We start from the raw sequence: 20,028 nt of genomic DNA, 5'->3' as shown, positions 1-20,028 counted from the left end.
CTGTCAAGCATGGAAATGCAACTAGACCCTGGAAAGTGACCTACAGTATGTAAGCTGAATAGTTGCAGAGGGGAGTAATGACACCTCACTATAATATACTACAGTATGTCACTGTCGAAATGCAATTGAGTAAGATAATCTTTCTGGTGGACACATGGTGATCTGTCACAGGATTCCACTTCATTAACTTTACAGAGCTTTCTCAGTTCTTCACCAGGAGGGCAATTTTCACTTTCACCTTGGAGCTTGCAGGCCCATGGCTAATTTAACTCCGACCTACAAACTCAGTGGGTACAAAAGTACCTGTGGATTTGCACCTGCTATTTCTGTAAGTCTGGTCTGCGGGGGAATAGTACTATGCATTCAGATCTATTTAATTACATCTCTGCATTATATCCATTCTCCCAACCTTGCCCTGCTCTTGGGAATGCCTCTTTCACCCTCACAGAGGTTGGGTGATTTTAAGATGCCTTTGATATATGGGTAGACATATGTTTACTAGGGGTAGGCAGATGGACATTTTTTTTGTTTTGTTCTGTTTTAGTGCACTTTAACATGATCTATGTATTAAGGAATTAATTTTCAAAGGGGTTTGATGTGCAAAAGGAATAGCCTAGTGGTTAGAGCAGTGGACTGAACCAGGAGACCAGAGTTCCAGTCCTGCTGTTGCTCCTTGTGACCTTGGGCAAGTCACTTTACCCTCCATTGCCTCAGGTACAAAACTTAGATTGTAAGCCCTCTGGGGATAGGGAAATACCTACAGTACCTGAATGTAAACTGGTGTGATATCTTGATTGAAATTGAATGTCAGTATATAAAAATAATAAATAAATACAACTTACTTGCAGTATAGGGTTTACATTTTACCAGGAAATAAAAGGGGAGGTCGGGGCAGGGTTCAGAAGTACACACACAAGTTGCTATTTTGTTAGAGGTACGTGCGCATACATTATCAAATTTGTCCAAACATTTTTACACCTGCTAATGAATTTTTGCAATTGAAATCAGATTTATCTATCTTTTGTGTATAGTTTTTGGGTGGAAGGTCTGGGTGAACTTTTGGAAGTTCAGAGTGAATTGCTAGAGGGTCTAGGTGAACTGGAGAAGGACTGGGTGAACTGGTGGAGGTATTAGTAAACTGGTGAGTCCAAGTACCTGCGCAGATATTTTCAGAACGCTATGGGGTAGATTTTAAAAAATAGCACGATCGCGTACTTTTGTTCGCGCACCAGGCGCAAACAAAAGTACGCTGGATTTTATAAGATACGCGCGTAGCCTATAAAATCCGGGATCTGCGCGTGCAAGGCTGCCGATTTTGGGCAGCCTGCGCATGCCGAGCCGCGCAGCCTGCCTCCGTTCCCTCCGAGGCCGCTCCGAAATCGGAGCGGCCTCGGAGGGAACTTTCTTTTGCCCTCCCCTCACCTTCCCCTCCCTTCCCCTACCTAACCCACCCCCCGGCCCTATCTAACCCCCCCTACCTTTATCCATGGATTTACGCCTGCCGGAGGCAGACGTAAATCCGCGTGCGCCAGTGGGCTGCTGGCGCACCAAGACCCGACCCCGGGGCTGTTCCGGAGGGCGCGGTCATGCCCCCGGGCCGAAACCATGCCCCCGGGCCCGCCCCCCAAATGCCGCGTCACGCCCCCGAAACGCCACATCATTTGGCGATGCCCCCGACACGCCCCCTTAAAAAAGCCCCGGGACTTATGCGCATCCCGGGGCTCTGTGTGCGCCGGCGGCCTATGCAAAATAGGCGCGCCGGCGCGCAAGGGCCCTGCTCGCGTAAATCCGGCCGGATTTACGCGTGCAGGGCATTTAAAATCCGCCCGTATACGTGCACACATTATAAAATATCTGCCTCTGCATTTAAATCAGGGTTATAAGTGGATATGTTATATATTTTTCTGCACCTAAGATTTACATGCATATCTTTATAAAATAGGTAAAGTAAGTGTTTTCTGGCATTGGAAATATATGCATTTACTATAATATGTGTGTTTGTGTGTGTGTGTGTGATTTCAGGGCAAGAAATATGTGGTATTTTATAAACTGCCACACAATTTGTAAAATACTTGCATAGATCTCTGTGCATCCATTTATGCACATAAATTGTGTACTGTGGAGAGTTTGGAAAGTTGAGCTCCCTATTGAGTTAGTCCACATTAATCATTTTATTGTGAGCTAAAGAATTTAGCATGCTTTGAATAACAAATGACAGCACATCCCTCGTGTTTGCGCTCCTAGAACTCTTTAAAAATTGCCCTCTTGAGAAGTATCTAAGAGATGACATTGCTATAAAGGATTTTAAACAATGTCTTACAAGTACGAAAAAGGGAGAAGAGGGGAGGAAGACACCTTATAAAACTGTATTTTTAGTTTTGCACACATGCAGCAATGTTTTTGTGTTACAGAGAAAAAAAAATACAAGACTCAAAGAGTATCCGAAACTGGAAGAGGAAAAAGATATTCCTACAAACTTTCAAAGGAGTACAACATAGAGACTGTAGTGGTTGCTGACCCAGCCATGGTTTCTTATCATGGACCAGGCGCTGCCAGAAGATTCATTCTGACCATCCTAAACATGGTAAGGCACTTCTGCTTCTGTAAACTGTGTGCTCAGCAAACATTCAAGTACAGATTCCAGTGTACAGATCACTTGGGCATATAGCATAATGTTTCCCAATAGGTTGACATAAGTACATTGCTGGTGTTCCTCTGAGGTCAGTAATACAGCTAGATCAATTTCAGTGTGATATCAATGCAACATCCATGTGTTACATGCTGTGCATGACTCAGATGTCACATCTGACAAGTTAATTTATTGACTATCCCCAGGATTATAGTATGCATATTATACTGTTACACATGCTGCTGAAATACATCAAGCTCAAAGGGTTTAGAGATTTTTTTTTTTTGGTCTAGTAAATTTGTTCTGTTCTTTTGAACATCTGTCTCAGTTGACACCGGCCTTTTCTGGGGCTCTAGAACCACAATCTTCATTTGCGATTACCTGGAGGTCCACATCAAGTAATCTGACACGTGGGAAGGTTATCTGGGTAAATTTACCTGGATATTCAGTGGAACATATCCAAATAAGTATTCCCCTGACTATACCTCAAAAAAGCTGCTTGGGTGACGTTAGCTAAGTAACTTTCGGACAGGCATTTCTTTAGACTTACCCAACTACGTTTATCTGAATATCAGCGCTGCCCAGACAAAGCCCCCAGCACTAACTCTTTGATCTGGGTACATTTTGTGTTGATAATGAGTTTCCTGGGCAAAATTAGTGCAGGGAATGGAGGGAGGTGGGGAAATATTCAAATCTTTGGGTTTTGTCTGGTTAACTGTAAAGAGTTTGAATAATTGCCTCCTGTTCCCTCCCCCATCTTCTCAGAGCTTTTACGGCCACAATGCACGCAATTGTAATTTCTCTACTAAATTATTTGAATGGTCTATATGGGCCTTAAGGCATAGCTCTCATGTAGACCAGGTATATCCAAAACATTACAGCTAGAGTGGGGTTGATATACCCCTAGAAGGGGAAGTTTGGTCCTCCTAATTTGGATTTCCTCAATACAGAGACGGTAACTTCCAAACTGGCGCGGGGGCACTCTTTGGTTCGTGTGCATTGGCGTGCGACCAGAAACGCAGCCATTTTATAACTTGTGTGTGTATATGCGCAATGTTATCAAATAGCCTGACTGCACGCATACGTGTGCCCAATTTGAAGCGGGCGTGTGCTTCTGCGCATAAATCCTGATTCTACCGGGTAAGTTGGGTAATTTTAAAAGGGGTGCACTTCCATGCCATTGCCAGTTTCACCAGTTTGCCCACCAGTTTGCCCAGTTAACAGCTAGATCCTCAAAACGACCCTTATTTAATAGTCTGCATGCCTTCCAGTTAATCCAGATTCTTTAAACCCCTGAGAAAAATGGCTCCTTCTGGTTTTTTTAAACTTATACCTTGTCTCTAGCAGAAGTAAACTTGAGTGCCACTGGATCTGGGAGCATTCCCAAGCACATGAGTATTTACATACATAGCTCTTAACCACGTCCACACCCTTGCCCCTTTTGAAAACTTTTGAGATGTGTGCACAGTGGGAGATAAGCACGTATCTGGGCAGCTTTTAAAATTTGATCGGCACGTGCCAGCCGGACTTGTGCTCACATCTCCCAATTGATGCTCATGCCAAGTTTTTAAAGTTCACCTCTAAGGTTATATATTCCATCATGAACTTTATGTTCTACCAGCCAGTACTCCTAGACATTTCCTTCCCATGCTCAGCCCATCTTAGCACAAGATAAAAGGCCTTTTAATTAGAGATGTGCATTCATCATGGTTCATGGGCACCGAAAAACGAACTGAATTTTTCCAAAATTTCGGAAAAATTCATAGTTCGTGTTAGTTCGAGTGCGCACTAATTTTAAAATGTTAGTGCGTGCTGACTATGGTGAGCACGCACTAACATGAAAATCGGGACCCACAAAAAAAAAAAAAAGTGAACCATGGGAAAATGGAAATTTTCTGCCGGGGCCCAAAAACAAAGCCCAAACCAATAGAGGTAAACAATGCACATCTCTACTTTTTATATCTGGCTCCATATTGTGGAACTCCCTTCTGCTTGCTTTGTGCAGAATATAAAATCCCAAAAGTTTTAAAAGGGCTTTAAAACAGCTTTATTTAAGGTGGCCTTTGCATCTGGATATTGTGAGAGATGTGACTTGTAGTATCTTGATGATGTGATAAATGCAGTGTTTCCATCTAGCTAAATAGACTTTGTCAAAGCAACAGTTGTGTACTTCTTTGTGTATGAGTGTGTATTTGTCAATTTTATCATGTATGTTTTTTTGTGCTCTACACGAAGAAACAAGTGATTTTAAATAAATAAATAGAGCCTACATTGGCATCCAATCAATCTGTTTGTCTTCCCAAAGAACAAAGATGTAAAGCCGGCGATTCCAAATTACAATGTTCTCTTTTTCCCTTCTGCCTGATTATTAAGTTGGACGGGCCCAAAAAGCAAAGCGGAAGCCGATCTATATTGCAGAGAAGCAGGACAAAAGGTAAAAATCGGTGTAGCAAGGGATTCTTTATTGGAAAAAGCCCGACTCTGGCCGAGTTTCGCTCATAACAGAGCTGCCACAGGGGCTACTGTTCCAATACGAATTTTTCATATATCACGGTTTGTTATGATATTACCACAAATTGTTGAATAGAATCCTTAGTGTTTGAGTACATTCGATGGCTTTAGAAAACAATCCAATGTTCACAGAATTCCTAACAAAACCTGTTTCGCATAGTGAGTGAAAAAACTCTGTTATGAGCGAAACTTGGCCAGTCGGGCTTTTTCCAATAAAGAAACGCTTGCTACACCGATCTTTACCTTTTGTCCTGATTATTAAGTTGTACTTCCTTTCTTTGCTTTTTTAAATTGTATGATGTAACTGAGTATGATTTTATTGTAAGCCACCTCAGGCACCTTGTGCAGAGAGCAGGATAAAAGCACCTGTAAGCAAGTAAATAAATAAATATTTGGGCTAGAGTTAAGCTTATAACCTTAGGGTCTGATTTTAAAAAGCATTTACATGCGTAAAACTGGGTTTTACGCATGTAAATGCACTTTACTCGAGTAAGTGGGCTTTTGAAAATTGCTACAATATATGCCATTGAATCGTCCATAGGATTTACTCGCATAAGTGCACTTTACATGAGTAAATGGCTTTTGAAAATTGCTACAATAGTAGTTACATTTATGCACGTAACTCCTTTGAAAATTACCCCCTTAATTTTTAGAATTCTGAGAGGAAATAGTCCCCGTCTACCTGTTGAAGAGATTGGAATGGTATAAGCTAAGGCATGATTTCAAAACCAGCCAGGGAGTCCTTTTACTTATACAATTATTGGGGGAAGTGTGCAAGGCCCAAATGAGAGCCAGGGCATTGTTGGTAGCTATGCAACAGTCTTCACTTCATGTTCAACTGGAACTGAATTATATTTTAGGAAAAAAGTAAAGATTTTGATTTTTTTTTCCTGCTTCTTAAACAATGGTTTTGGGTCTTTTTGGTACAGGCTAAATACAATTTGGAGATTTTTCCATATACTTGTATATGTGGAAGCTGTGGGTGATTTATGGTGTCTGGGTTTGGGCAATTGGTGGGAGGAACCTGGAGATTGGATTTGGGGTAGTTTTCAATGAGTGATCTGGGGACCCGATTATATCTCTGGGTGATGTATTTAGTTAGCTTTGGCCATGTTGTGCCAGGACCAGTGCAAGGGTCTGTAGCACGCTAGGCAGACCAATGTAACACCCCACCCCCCCACTCCCAATTCATCCTGAGCTAAATGTTCCCTCTGTCAGTGGTAGATATATAGAGTTATGGTCACCCTCTTACAGTTTTCTCTTTTTCTCTCCTTTTACATTTTTTAAAATGCCACCCTTGCTCACCCCAGCGGCACCCCATCCACTACTGCCGCCCTAGGCAACCGCCTACTCCTGCATAATGGTCGCACCGGCCCTGTGTTGTGCATAGAGTGGTGAAGCTTTTGGATCTTGGTTCTACGTTTTTGTTTTAAGTTGTTATTTTGCCATGATATTTGTACCATTTTGTTGTTTGCTATGTTTTATGTTGTGTATTATATTAGGTAAAATTTGTATCACAGTTTGTTTTTGTTAAAAAAAACAACAAACAAACAAAATGGGGAAGCAGGTTAAAGCCAAATAAATACAAATAAATTCATTTTTAATCATGTCCAGCCTTCCCTCTAGTCCAGCAGGGATAGTTCTTCACCAGGGTCCCCAGCCCAAGTTGCCTTTTTCATCTTGAGGATCAGGAGCCGGGTTCAGGTATCAAACTCAGATTTACGGTGCAGGGCTGACCTTAATAAGGTGCAAGGCCTGGGGCAAATCAATGACAGCGGGACCCTAAATCACTGAATTTATAGTGTTGGGGATGGAGTTATCTAGCAGTGCAGGGCTCAGGGCAATCATTCCTATTTGCCACCCCCCTATGAATTGCCCTGCTTCTGCATGGCAGTGCACAGCACTGCCTCTGAGCCATCAAACTGGCTCCCAAGGCTTGCATTCTTGAGTTAATTGTGCTGATAGAACTTGATCATTTCTCAGTCTCTGGAATTTCATTGCTGCTTTGCAGTTACCGAGTACATTTTTGATTGATAAGCACCTTCCTAATTATATATAGTGTGTGTGTATTCATGCTGTTTGGTTTTCTCATAAATTTTCCTAGTTTATTTGTTAGATTACTTTTTTTGCACATTAATTTTCTGTGAGTGAATGAGTTTGGTCTCTTTCCTAACTCAGAGGCTGATTCAGTAAGGTGTAGTAAGGTTTTAATGCGGAAAGCACGCATTATTTACTATCCAATTTTCATTAATGTGTGTGGGTGGCGGTGTGGGGCTATTTTCTTATAATGTGTCTTTTCCATACTAAGGCCTTAATGTGTCTTAGAGAATCAGCTGACAGCTTTGTGTGGCATTCACATTGTATGGTAAATCAAGAAACTGAGTAGATATGACTTGGAAATCTAAAATCCAATGCCTCCTTACATCACAAAATATTGTTTTATTCCGCATGTTTATGTCGCCTTTATCCGGGGTACCTAAGAAACAAGTTTAGAATGGTAACAGAGAGACAACAAGTCAAAGCAAGCGCAATAATTGTAAAACTAGTTACTGAATTATAGAGGGTATGCTTGAAATGTATTTTTAGTTTCCTTTTAAAAGCAGTCATCATGGATGAACCCTTGATATCAGGAGGGAGTTTGTTTCTTAGATAGGGAGCAAAAGTGGTAAAAGCTCAAAATCATGGAGAAGCCTGTTTAACCCAAGGGACAGCAAGATGTTTTGAGAGGGCAGTGGTGATAAGAAGAACTTAATTTGAAGATAATTACCCTCATGCTAAAATGGTTTTACCCTACAACTTGTTAAAAATTTTATGTGCCTGTTAAAAATGGGCATTACAATGTTATGCAAAAATATTTTCTAAGTGCATGGTAAAACTTGCCCTCAGTAACTTGGCTGCAGGCTAACATAGATGATAACACAAAAACATTTAAGAGTGAATTTTAAAAGCCTTTTGTGCAGCAAATCCAGGAGCTACACATGTGACTGGGCCGCGCGGATTTTAAGAGGCAGACAGCTACGCGCGTATCTCCTGGTACAAGCATCGGATAGGGACTGAAGCTGTCCCTGCAGGAACAGTGTTGTTGGCTCCCTGCTGCCTCTGCCACTGATGAGGGCAGCGTGGGGAGCTCTGAGGAGGCCTGCATTTGCCACTGCCAGCGACAGCCTGAGGGACCCGAAGAGACCTGAAGCAGCCGTGATGCAAGGGTCGGGCTGCCGGCTCCCTGCTGTGGCTGTCGCCGCCGGTAAGTGCGGCTGGCCATAGGGATCGGTTACTGCCGATTGCAACAGTACCCTCTCTTCTAAGACCTCCTCCTGGAGGCCTAGGCTTTCCTGGATGAGCGGTATGAAAATCCACAAGGAGTTTTTTATCTAATATATTTTTCATGGGTTCCCATGAATTTTCCTCTGGACCGTACCCCTCCCAGGCTATGAGATATTCCAAATGCCTCTTTCGAAGGTGGACATTCAGGATCTCTCTTACTTGGTATGTCTCTTCCTCCTCAGAGGTGATTTCCTGAGGAGCAGGCAGTTTACATGTAGGCCATGATAGGATCACAGGCTTCAAAAGGGAAACATGGAAAACATATGGATCTTAAATGATAGAGGAAGATGCAGTTGATAGGTGACAGGAGTGACCTGTCTCAGAATTGGAAAAGGACCCACATAGCGAAGGGCTAGCCTCATGGAAGGTACCCGTAATTGTAAGTTGCGGGTGCTAAGCCAAACTCTTTCTCCAACCTTAACAAGGTCTATCTGTAGTATTCTTTGTTCTTTGGGCAGCCTTGCAGATCATGGTTTCAATCTGAGTCCATAATGCATGGAGATCCTGTGCTGTCATCTGAGCAACCGGGGAAGGAACAGATAAAGGTATCGGAAGAGGAGGGAGTGGTTGTTTCCCATAAACACAGAGAAAGGGTGAGGATCCCGTAGCTGCTTTGCCATGACTATTATGAGAGAATTCCACCCATGTGAGAAGGTAGGCCCAGTCATCCCGAAGTTCGTTCACGAAGGCTCTTAAAAAGGTCTTTAATGGCGGTTTGTTCGCTCAGTTTGTCTATTGGCCTTGGGGTGGTAGACTGTTGTAAAATCCAATTTCACCCCAAATTTGCTGCACAAGGACCACCAATATTTAGCTGTGAACTGGGTTCCACAGTCTGAAACAATATGGCGAGGTAGTCCATGTAATTGAAAAATGTGTGTTGTGAACAACTTGGCCAGTTTTGGTGCGGAGGGTAGTGCTGGGAGAGCGATAAAGTGGGCCATTTTAGAAAAACAGTTATTGATCACACAAATCACCCGAATACCATTGGAAATAGGTAAATCTACCACAAAATTGGTTGCAATATGAGTCCATGGCTTCTTGGGTGTGGGCAGAGACTGTAACAAGCCCCAAGGACGTCTTACCAGAGGTTTCTGCCTGGCGCAGGTTGAGCACGAGTCTACATAGGCTCTCACATCCTGGTACATCAATGGCCACCAATAATATCTTTTGAGGAGCGAGAGAGTTCGAGCTCGACCTGGATATCCCGCCACTTTAGAATCATGGGTCCATTCCAATAAGCGTTGTTGTAACTGGGTTGGAACAACAGTTTTTCCCAAGGAAAATATGAGTAGTGGCCACTAAGATGCGTGCAGGATCGATAATGAACTCTGGTGGGTCCGAATGATCTTCGGAGGCACAAGAGAGGGTATCTACTCTGATGTTTTTAGCGGCTGGTCTGTATTTTACCAGGAAATCAAAGTGGTTAAAAAATAAGGACCAACGTGCTTGATGGGGATTTAGACGTTGGGCTTGGCGAAGATGTTCTAAATTCTTATGGTCAGTATAAACCGTAATGGTATGTTGCGCTCCTTCCAACCATTGTCACCAAGCCTCAAAATCCAGTTTTATGGCCAGGAGCTCCTTATCCCCGATACCATATCCTTTTTCAGCATCAGAGAATTTGCAAGAAAAATAGGAAAAAGAGTGGAAAACCCCCTTAGTAGAAATTTGCCCCAAGACAGCCCCAACAGCAGTTGAGGAGGCATCCACTTCTAAAACAAAAGGACTGCAGGATCTGGATGGTGGAGGCAAGTTTTAGAAAGGAAGGCCTTCTTTAGCCTGGAAAAGGCATCCACTGCCCCCACAGACCATTCCCTAGTATTAACTCCTTTACGAGTCAATGCGGTCAATGGAGCAACTAATTTGGAGTAATGGAGAATGAAGTGTCTATAACAATTGGCAAAACCCAGGAATCATTGCAGGGAGCGCAGGAGGGCTGGGGCCAGTCCCGAATGTAGGCCACGTTATCTGGATTCCTTTGGAACCCGGTATTGGAAATAATGTATCCCAAAAAAGGCAAGGACTTGGCTTCAAAAATACATTTTTCCAACTTTACATAAAGTTTATGAGCTCGCAGGTGTTGCAGTACTTGTTGGACATCGTAGTGGTGAGATTAAAGATCTTGAGAGAAAATCAGTACATCATCCAGATAGACAACTACTTTAGTATACAATAGATCCCGAAAAATTTCATTCATCATAGACTGGAAGACTGCGGGTGCATTGCACAGTCCAAAAGGCATTACTAAATATTCAAAATGTCCATCCCGAGTATTAAAAGCAGTCTTCCATTCGTCGCCAGGCCTGATGCGGACTAAGTTATATGCCCCTCATAGAACGAGTTTCGTATATACTTTGGTGCCCTGTAACCGGTCCAATAAATCAGGAATGAGAGGCAATGTGTAACGATCTTTCCTGATTATGGCATTCAACCCTAGATAATCTATTCAGGGCCGTAAAGTACCATCTTTTTTGGCCACAAAGAAGAAACTGGCTCTGGCCGGCGATGTTGATGGGCGAATGAATCCCCGGTCTAGATTCTCCTAGATATATTGGGCCATAGCCTGGGTCTCAGGAAGTGATAACAGATACACCCTACCTCGAGGAGATATGGTCCCAGGAAGCAGATTGATGGCACAATCAAACTGCCGATGTTCAGGAAGAATCTCTGCATTTTCTTTGGAGAATACATCAGCGTAACTGGAGTATTGTGAAGGAAGATCTCCTGAGGTGGTAGCAAGACAAACAGTGAGAGGAAGTGTTACCGGAAGAAGGCACCGCTATTGATATCGTGAGCTCCATTTAGTTAACTGAAGTTAACTCCCAATCGATCGTGGGGGAATGTCTTTGGAGCCATGGCATCCCTAGAATGACTGGATGGACGGCGTTGTCAATGAAATGAAGAGAAATTTCTTCCATATGTAGTATACCAGTCCTGAGGTGCAACGGAAGAATAGTCTAAAGGATTCATCCAGGAAGTGGGTTTCTGGATATAGAGGAAAGTACCAATGGTGTATCTCGTAGTGCGGTAGATAAACCAAGCTAATCGACCAGATTACTCATAATGAAATTCCCTCCTGCCCCAGAATCCAGAAGAGCCAAGATAGAAAATTCTTGCTGGTTCTGAATTAACGTTACAGGAAGAATAAGCTGAGGAGCAGAGCCAGTAAAACCTAGAACCATCTCCCCAGTTGATTCTAGGCTCTGAATTTCCCCCCTTCAGGACAATTGGCCAAAAAATGCCCCTTTCTAGCACAGTATAAACATAAGCCTTGAGTCCAGCGATGCCGTCTTTCTTCGGTCGTTAAAGGACTCCTCCCTAATTGCATAGATTCTTCTAGTTGAAGGTTTGCAGCTGTTTGCTGGAGGCTAGACAGTGGCCTAGAGAAGGAGGGTGCAAGAGTGATTGGCCTACGTGGACCATGCAATTCCCTGGTGCGTTGCTGAAGACACCGATCGATTTTGCCAGCTAGATCAATCACATCATCCAGAGAATCAAGGAGATCTCGAGCAGCCAACTCATCTTTTATTCGGGTGGCTAGTCCTAACAAAAAAAAACTCCGTAAACTGTCCTCTCACCAATTTAATTTGGTAGCCATTGTCTGAAACTCGATGGCGTAATCGGATAAAGTACGAGCACCTTGATGTAGATGAAGAATATCCGACCCTATGGCTGCCAAACAACTGGGATCATCAAAGGTCCATTTAAATACCTGGAAGAAATGTCGACGGTCCTGAAGAATTGGATCTCCCCTCTCCCATAGCGGGGATGCCCAGGCCAGAGCCTTGCCATCTAACAAGGAAATAATGAAGGTTGTCTTTACTGTATCCGAAGGGAACTGTGCTGGTTGCAGTGAAAAGTGCATTGAACACTGATTGAGAAACCCTCAACATTGTCCTGGATCACCTGCGTACCGGGGAGGGGCTGGTAGTTGAATAAGAGAGGCGCTGGTTGTCGGAACAGCTGGTGGTCCACTGGGAGTCTCAGAAGTGTCTAACCGGGTGTTCAGGCATTGTAGAGATGCCGACAGGGAGTCCAGGCATTGCTGCTGCTGCTGTATTCATAATGCTAAGCCTGGAATAGCCTGCAGACTGGAGAGGTCCAACAGGTCCATGACCTTGCAATCTGTTACAATTCAATGAATTGGTGAACCCTTGGGCTGCAACAAATAATATGTTAAAGGGCTTACCACAGTTCCTCGTTGACGGGAGATGGACCTCAGAGATGGCCACCAAGGACGTGGTTGTGCCAGCGGAAGCAGCGGCTAAGTTGATAGTATATAGAGGAATTCAAGGCAGTCCAGAGTCGAAGGCGGGCAGCTGGCAAGGCAAGGTCTCGGTTTGAAGTAGGGTCGAAGGCAGGCGGCAACAAGGCAAAGTCCAATTCTGAAGCAGGTTCAAAGGCAGGCGGCAGGCAAGGCAAAGTCCAATCCGAAGCAGGGTCAAAGGCTGGCGGCAGGCAAGGCAAAGTCCAATTCGAAGCAGGGTCAAAGGCTGGCGGCAGGCAAGGCAAAGTCCAATTCGAAGCAGAGACAACGCAAGGCAAGCAGGGCAAGACACACCTAACTGGACCTATTGCAAGGCACTGTGGAATCCCCAGGGTCTCCTTAAATAGTCCTGGACAGGAAGTGGTTCCTGGGAGCCTTGAATGACTTCCTGCCATGGCTCCTTTAACTAGGGAGAGGAGCAAGTGACTGCGTCTGATAGGGACTGAGGCTGACCCTGCAGGAACAGTGTTGCCGGCTCCCTGCTGCCTCTGCCACTGACGAGGGCAGCGCAGGGAGCACCGAGGAGGCCTGCATTCGCTGCTGCCGGCGACAGCCTGAGGGTCCCAAGAGACCTGAAGCAGCCACTATGCAGAGGTCAGGCTGCCGGCTCCCTGCCGCAGCTGTCACTGCCGGTAAGTGCGGCTGGCCATAGGGATTGGCCACCGCCGATCGCAACAGGCAGAGAGGGAATATCGTGCATTTCCCCAAAAGTATCTGGACCAGCACTAATTCCGTGCATGCTTACCTCTCCCTGATGACACACAGGTGGAACCTGGCTGAAGCAGGGGCTGGAAGCAGCTCTAGCAGGGATGGAGCATGGGTGTATTTTGCTGCATACCAGTTGATGCATAGCCCCTAATTTACATTGTAAGCCCTCTAGAGACAGGGAACTATCTAAAGTACCCGAATGTAATTTGCCATGAAGTGCTAAAAAGCGGAATATAAAAATCAAAATAAATACTGTCAGCCATAAGAAAGATGCTGGAGGGTTGGCAGCTAGAAAGGAGAGGCAGGTTTCTTTGTGACACACATTGGTACAATTATGGTAAAGGCAATAGAAGATGGGGGCCCTCAGAGTATCCTTTGCTTTGCACACGCTGCACCTGGCAGTGTGCAATGATCTTGGACTGGGGCTCTAGGACAACAGGAATCCATTGCTGGAGGACCTGATAGAGAGGTGCAGGAAAATGGCAGGGCATTTCCATTGAAGCATGAAGGTGTGTCAGCTTCTCTGTGAGAAGCAGGAAGAATGTGGGATGCCTCACAAGCATCTCATTCAAGATGCTGACATTCATTGTAATTCCACCTATATGATGCTGCAATGGTTAGTGGAGCAGCAGACACTCCTTCATGATCTATCTCTGGAAACAGAGATAGATCTGTGCACTGTCCCTTGGGGCATCATGATTAGATAGTAATGAGGCAGCTGATACAAATCCTGAAGCGCTTCAAGAATGACACGGGTGATCTGAGTTCCAAAAGTGCCACCCTGGGGCAGGATCATCCTTATACTAAATATTCTGGAAGAAATGTTAGAGGGCTTCTTTGTGCAAGAGGGAATGGAAGTAGTGGTGTTGCAGTTTCTGAATTCCTTGCAACAGCAGGTGCAATATGCATGTTTGCTTTACTTTGTGATCCACTGGTGAAAAGGAGTCTTGCCCTCCAGACCTAACATCTCACATTCATGAAGAGGATGCTGGTAGCTAAGAAGTGTGAAGAGGAGTGGCAGAGGCATAGTAGGGATAAAGCACAGGAAAGAGTGGCCACCTCAGAGTGTATGGACTACTATTTCCTCCCTCATCTCAATGCCAAAGCCACGTTACCTGCAAAGAACCATCTCTTCTGACACAAGCCGTAGCTAAAGCAGCTGACAAGAGAAACCCTCGTCCCACCCTAGCAAAGGAGACTGCGGCAGAAATTTCTGTGAAACACTGTCTTGCAGAGCCCATCAAGACATGGACATAGATGCGCTGACATATTGGGAACAAAAATCCGCAGTCTATCCAGACCTAGCCAAGGTAGGTCAGCACTATCTTTCCTGACTACCAACTAGCATGCCTAGTGACGGTGTCTTTTAAATGGCAACAGACATTGTGAGTTGTCATGGCTCAAGGCTGGCTGAAGAATTGATGGAAAAGCTGGTCTTTTATTTATAGAATTATAAAAATACAACCAAGAATCATTTTTGTACAGATCAACGTACGAAGAGAGAACATAATAAGCATAACATTGCAAAGTAAATCAAACTCTGCTAAATTATATTTAGCCCAGAAATAAGGAAGGGAGAGGAAGCCATTCCCAAGGATAATAATCTCAAATAAGCAAAATGTAATAGTTGAGAAAGCCCAGATTGAGAATTACCATTATGAGCCTAAATCATTCTCCCACAGATGATGCGCTGTTTTGCTAGTAGCCAAAAGCAAAGGTGAGTCCATCTGACTTTGTTTCAAAGTAATAGTCAACAAGCTGTTGTGGATCGAAAAATACATATTAAACCTCTTTAAACTTTACAGCACACTTACAAGGAAATATTTAGCCAAAGCAAACCCTCACAATTGTATAACTCCATATTTTAATAATAGAAATCTCCTTCCCCTAAGTTGTGATGCTTTAGCAACATCAGGAAAGATATTAATCTTTAAATCAAAAAAGGAACCAAACTGTTATGGGAAAAATAATTTCAGTACAAAGTCTCTATGAGGAGTCCACAAAAAGGTAACTACAAGATTTGAGGGAATTCTTTGGTCAAGGTCTTTTCTAGATAATCTGTTAAATTCAAAATGTCCATAGAATCATGTACACCGAAATCAGTATAAGGTAATTTTTTTGCCATAGGCAAATAATAAGCCTTAGCTGTAGGTGGCGCCAGGTTCTCAGGAATTTTCAATATTTCTTTAACATTTGTAAGGGCAGAACCAATTTCTTCCTGGAAAAATTAATCAGCCTAATGTTCTTACTCCTAACAGCATTTTCCAAGGATTCCATTTTATTCTAAAGAAACTGGTGCCCCTTAGATAAAGTACCATTATTATGCTGTAAAGTGGAAACTTTGGATTCCAAATCATCATCTTTTTGTATAACCGGAATAACATCTTGTTTGTACTTTGTAATGTCTCTGAATGACTCTGCTGCTGACCAAAGCATGGCCAAAGCTTCCCAAATGATGTCTGGTGTGAAAATAGAGGGTTCAGACAGAAAATCTGGACAAAATCTCCTGCTGAGAAAATACCTTTTCCTCAGAAAGTTGTTCTGGAGGAGACACATCCAAGACTTGAATGAGTCTCAGGTCCAACATTACTTGTTGCTCTGAACTCCTTTCCACATCTCCTGTTGCCAGTAACACAGACCTTGGCTGTCTTAGCAGCTTCAAAAGAATCAGCCATGATGTCTTAAACTTGCAACATCAGGCGAACCAATATGCCTTCATCCCTCCCATTCAGAGACTCAGGCTGCACTGGAGGTTGACAGCTTTCTGGGGGCAACATGATATCAACCAATAATATCCGCTTATCCAAAATGCAACGATTTATACAAACACTGCAAGTAAACATGTTGTACAAAAATCTTAAATTTTTCAATGTGTTATATTTTTTTGCCAATTTTTTAATATTCTTTTTAAAATATATTTAGGACCATCATAACACCCGTGGTCTGCATGCACATTATGCCTGTATTTTCAGCCACTACGGGTCATTTTTAATCATCTGTCCAACACTATGAATGTCTTTATCAGTGAAAAAGACATTCGTAGTGGCTGAAAATACAGGCATAATGTGCATGCAGACCACGGGTGTTATGATGGTCCTAAATATATTTAAAAAAGAATATTAAAAAATTGGCAAAAAAAATATAACACATTGAAAAATTTAAGATTTTTGTACAACGTGTTTACTTGCAGTGGCAACATGATATCCCCATCTAGGGAGCGATTTGGCCAACCTTTGCCCCACCTTGTTCCCAAAGATGCTCTCTCCTTCGTACTCTAGATCAGAGTGGTATCTCAGAACTGAGGACAAATCTGTCCATAGGGCTAGCTGATGAAGCAGACAAAATGTCTGGAAAGGTGCAATTTTTGCCTTTCCTTTTACCCATGAAATTAAGTTAGAAAAAAAAAGCTTTATATGAAGAATAAAATTGAATAAACTTAGAGCCCTCAGAGCGAGACCTAACTTCCTGCGGCCATCTTAGTTCCATCCCCTGAAAAGCTGGTCTTTTGGAAATCAATTTGCCTTTGCTTGGGTCTCCAGAATTTTTATGCAAGTGACAAGATGACTGAAAGTGCCTTGAAGGCCTTGCTGCCGCTGTACCTACCTGCTATGCCCCAGATGTACCACCTTAGGGGGTTTTGATACCACTGCTCTACCAACCTGCTATGCTCCAGAAATACCACTTTAGGGGTTTTTCATGCCACTGCTCTGCCAACCTGCCATGTCCCTGATGTACCACATTAAGGGGCTTGCTGCCACTACTTAGCCTACCTGTCATGCCCTAGATCAGGGATGGCGAACTCCAATCCTCGAGTGTCACAAACAGGCCAAGTTTTCAGGATATCCACAAAGAATATGTATGAAAAAGATTTGCATGCACTGCCTCCATTGTATGCAAATCTATCTCATGCATATTCATTGTGGGTATCCTGAAAGCCTGCCCTGTTTGTGGCCCTCGAGGACTGGAGTTCACCATCCCTGCCCTAGATGTACCAGTATGGGAGTTTTGTTGCCTCTGTGTTTGCTATTTGGATCTCAGCATAGTTCTTCTACCCATGTTTCTTTGATGGTTATACTTGGGTGTTATGTCCTTAGAAAAAAATTTGGAAAAAAATACAAGTTCTTCCTTCCATCCCATCTCTTTTATGGTTCTCTACCTTTTGTTATATGTCTCTAGAATCCCAGCCTAGTTTATCCACCCTTCTTTCTTGTTTATACTGGGGTGTATTATCCCCCAAAAAATCCTCAGTCAGAAGGAACAAATGCAGGCACAACAGAAAAGATGCACAGGAGAGATATTTTACATGTTTTATTAATGTGGGAAAGGTTTCATTATGAAGAGAACTAATGCAAAACCAGGAAATCAACAAAGGGATGAGACTGTGTTCAGCTACAGAATATGGGAAAAGCTTTCTTATTAAAGCAAACCTCATTAATTACCAGAAAAGCCATACTGATAAGAAGCCAATGTCCTGTTCCGATCAATATTGAGGTAATTGAAATCTCCGATTATTTCTGCATTACCAGTTTGGTTAGCTTCCCTAATTTCTCTTAGCATTTCACTGTCCGTCTCACCATTTTGGCCACATGGCCGATGCAAATTTTTAAAAGAGGGGATTGGGAAGGAATCGGGGTGGGATTTCCACAAAAGTGGGCTGGCTTCATGAAGCTATAACACACGATATCACACAGTTTTAATGCCAAAAATAACTATACCTTTTCCAATTGCTTTAAGCTGTGTGATATTTATTTATTTATTTATTTGCAAATTCTTATATACCACTTATACAATTTGTTGTGGATCTAAGTGGTTTACAAACAGATTAAAACATACGTAATAATTTAAAACATCCAGATAGAGAGTCCATCAAGGTTAGGTTGAGAGAACATTGTACAAATCTCATCTTTATGTGAGTTACCTCACTCCGAAGGACATCAAATCTTCATAAGAGTGTACTGTTCTGTTTGTATGTCTCACACTGCATGTAAAAGTGGCCCCTAACCCCTACACTACTACCTACACCACCTCTAGTTACTAGGTGGGCCTGCTATAGAGATATATATTAGGGATGTGAATCGTTTTTCAACGATTAAAATTATCGTCCGATAATGTTAATATCGTCTTAAATCGTTATAGAACACAATACAATAGAAATTCTAACGATTTATCGTTAAAAATCGTTAAATCGTGTTAGTGCGCACTAACAGGAGTTAGTGCGCACTAACAGAAAATGATACAAATTGACACTTTCCAGGTCACTGAAGGTCAGTTAGGAATGAATATGTATTCCTATTGGCTGGCTGCCCTCTTATCTATTGATGTTACCAAGGTTCCCACTGAGGTGATGGTTGGGGGGATGGGAAATGGAACTGGAAACTCACGAACACGACAGAAAATGATACAAATTGTTGACACTTCCCAGGTCAGTAAAGGTCACTTAGGAATGAATATGTATTCCTATTGGCTGGCTGTGCTCTTATCTATTGATGTTACCAAGGTTCCTACTGAGGTAATGGTTGGGGGGATGTGAAATGGAAACAGTTGGAAGCTTGACAAAAAAAGTAACGTGATGATCATCACTCATGTACTAGAACTTGTTTGTTTATTATTTTTGTTAGCAGGCATGTGAAATGCTAGTGCATGTTGAATTTGCCAATCACTGTGCATTTTAGAAAGGTGGTCCTGGCTGGAACTACACAGTTCAAATATATGTGGTAATTGATTGTTGGTAAGTGTATTTTTTAAGTAGCCACACTGGCCACCAGATCACGGATCATGGAGAGCTGCATCCCTGCTCCCAGCCAGTCTGGGGCTGCCTGTCCCAGTCATCCATGGAGGGCTGCAGCCCTGCTCCCAGCCAGTCTGGGGCTGCCTGTCCCTGTAATCCATGCAGAGCTGCATCCCTGCTCCCAGCCAGTCTGGGGCTGCCTGTCCCAGTAATCCATGCAGAGCTGCTTCCCTGCTCCCATCCAGTCTGGGGCTGCCTGTCCCAGTCATCCATGCAGAGCTGTATCCCTGCTCCCAGCCAGTCTGGGGCTGTCTGTCCCTGTAATCCATGCAGAGCTGCATCCCTTCTCCCAGCCAGGCTGGGGCTGCCTGTCCCAGTAATCCATGCAGAGCTGCATCCCTGCTCCCAGCCAGGCTGGGGCTGCCTGTCCCAGTAATCCATGCAGAGCTGCATCCCTGCTCCCAGCCAGTCTGGGGCTGCCTGTCCCAGTAATCCATGCAGAGCTGCATCCCTGCTCCCAGGCAGTCCGGGGCTGCCTGTCCCAGTCATCCATGGAGGGCTGCAGCCCTGCTCCCAGCCAGTCTGGGGCTGCCTGTCCCTGTAATCCATGCAGAGCTGCATCCCTGCTCCCAGCCAGTCTGGGGCTGCCTGTCCCAGTAATCCATGCAGAGCTGCATCCCTGCTCCCAGCCAGTCTGGAGATCACAACACTCCTGGTATTAATAGGGATAGGGCACTGTGTGCAGGAAGATCACAACACTCCTGGTATTAATAGGGATATGGCACTGTGTGCAGGAAGATCACAACACCCCTGGTGTCAGTGTTAGGGCACTGTGTGCAGGAAGATCACAACACTCCTGGT

The 20,028-nt window shown here is 43.7% G+C and overlaps 1 protein-coding gene across 1 annotated transcript in view; it reads left to right on the top strand.

Annotated features, from left to right (window-relative positions):
- ADAMTS19 (ADAM metallopeptidase with thrombospondin type 1 motif 19) overlaps positions 1 to 20,028 on the top strand; it is a 465,279-nt gene that overhangs the window by 50,005 nt on the left and 395,246 nt on the right. The window contains exon 4 of the mRNA XM_029619011.1: positions 2,412 to 2,584. Coding sequence (XP_029474871.1) covers positions 2,412 to 2,584 — 173 coding nt within the window. The remainder of the gene's footprint in view (positions 1 to 2,411; positions 2,585 to 20,028) is intronic.

The sequence above is a fragment of the Rhinatrema bivittatum genome, chromosome 1 (genome assembly GCF_901001135.1).
Source record: "Rhinatrema bivittatum chromosome 1, aRhiBiv1.1, whole genome shotgun sequence".
NCBI lineage: Eukaryota > Metazoa > Chordata > Amphibia > Gymnophiona > Rhinatrematidae > Rhinatrema > Rhinatrema bivittatum.
Note: the sequence above shows the minus strand (reverse complement) of the source record. Positions and strands in the feature narration are given on the sequence as shown.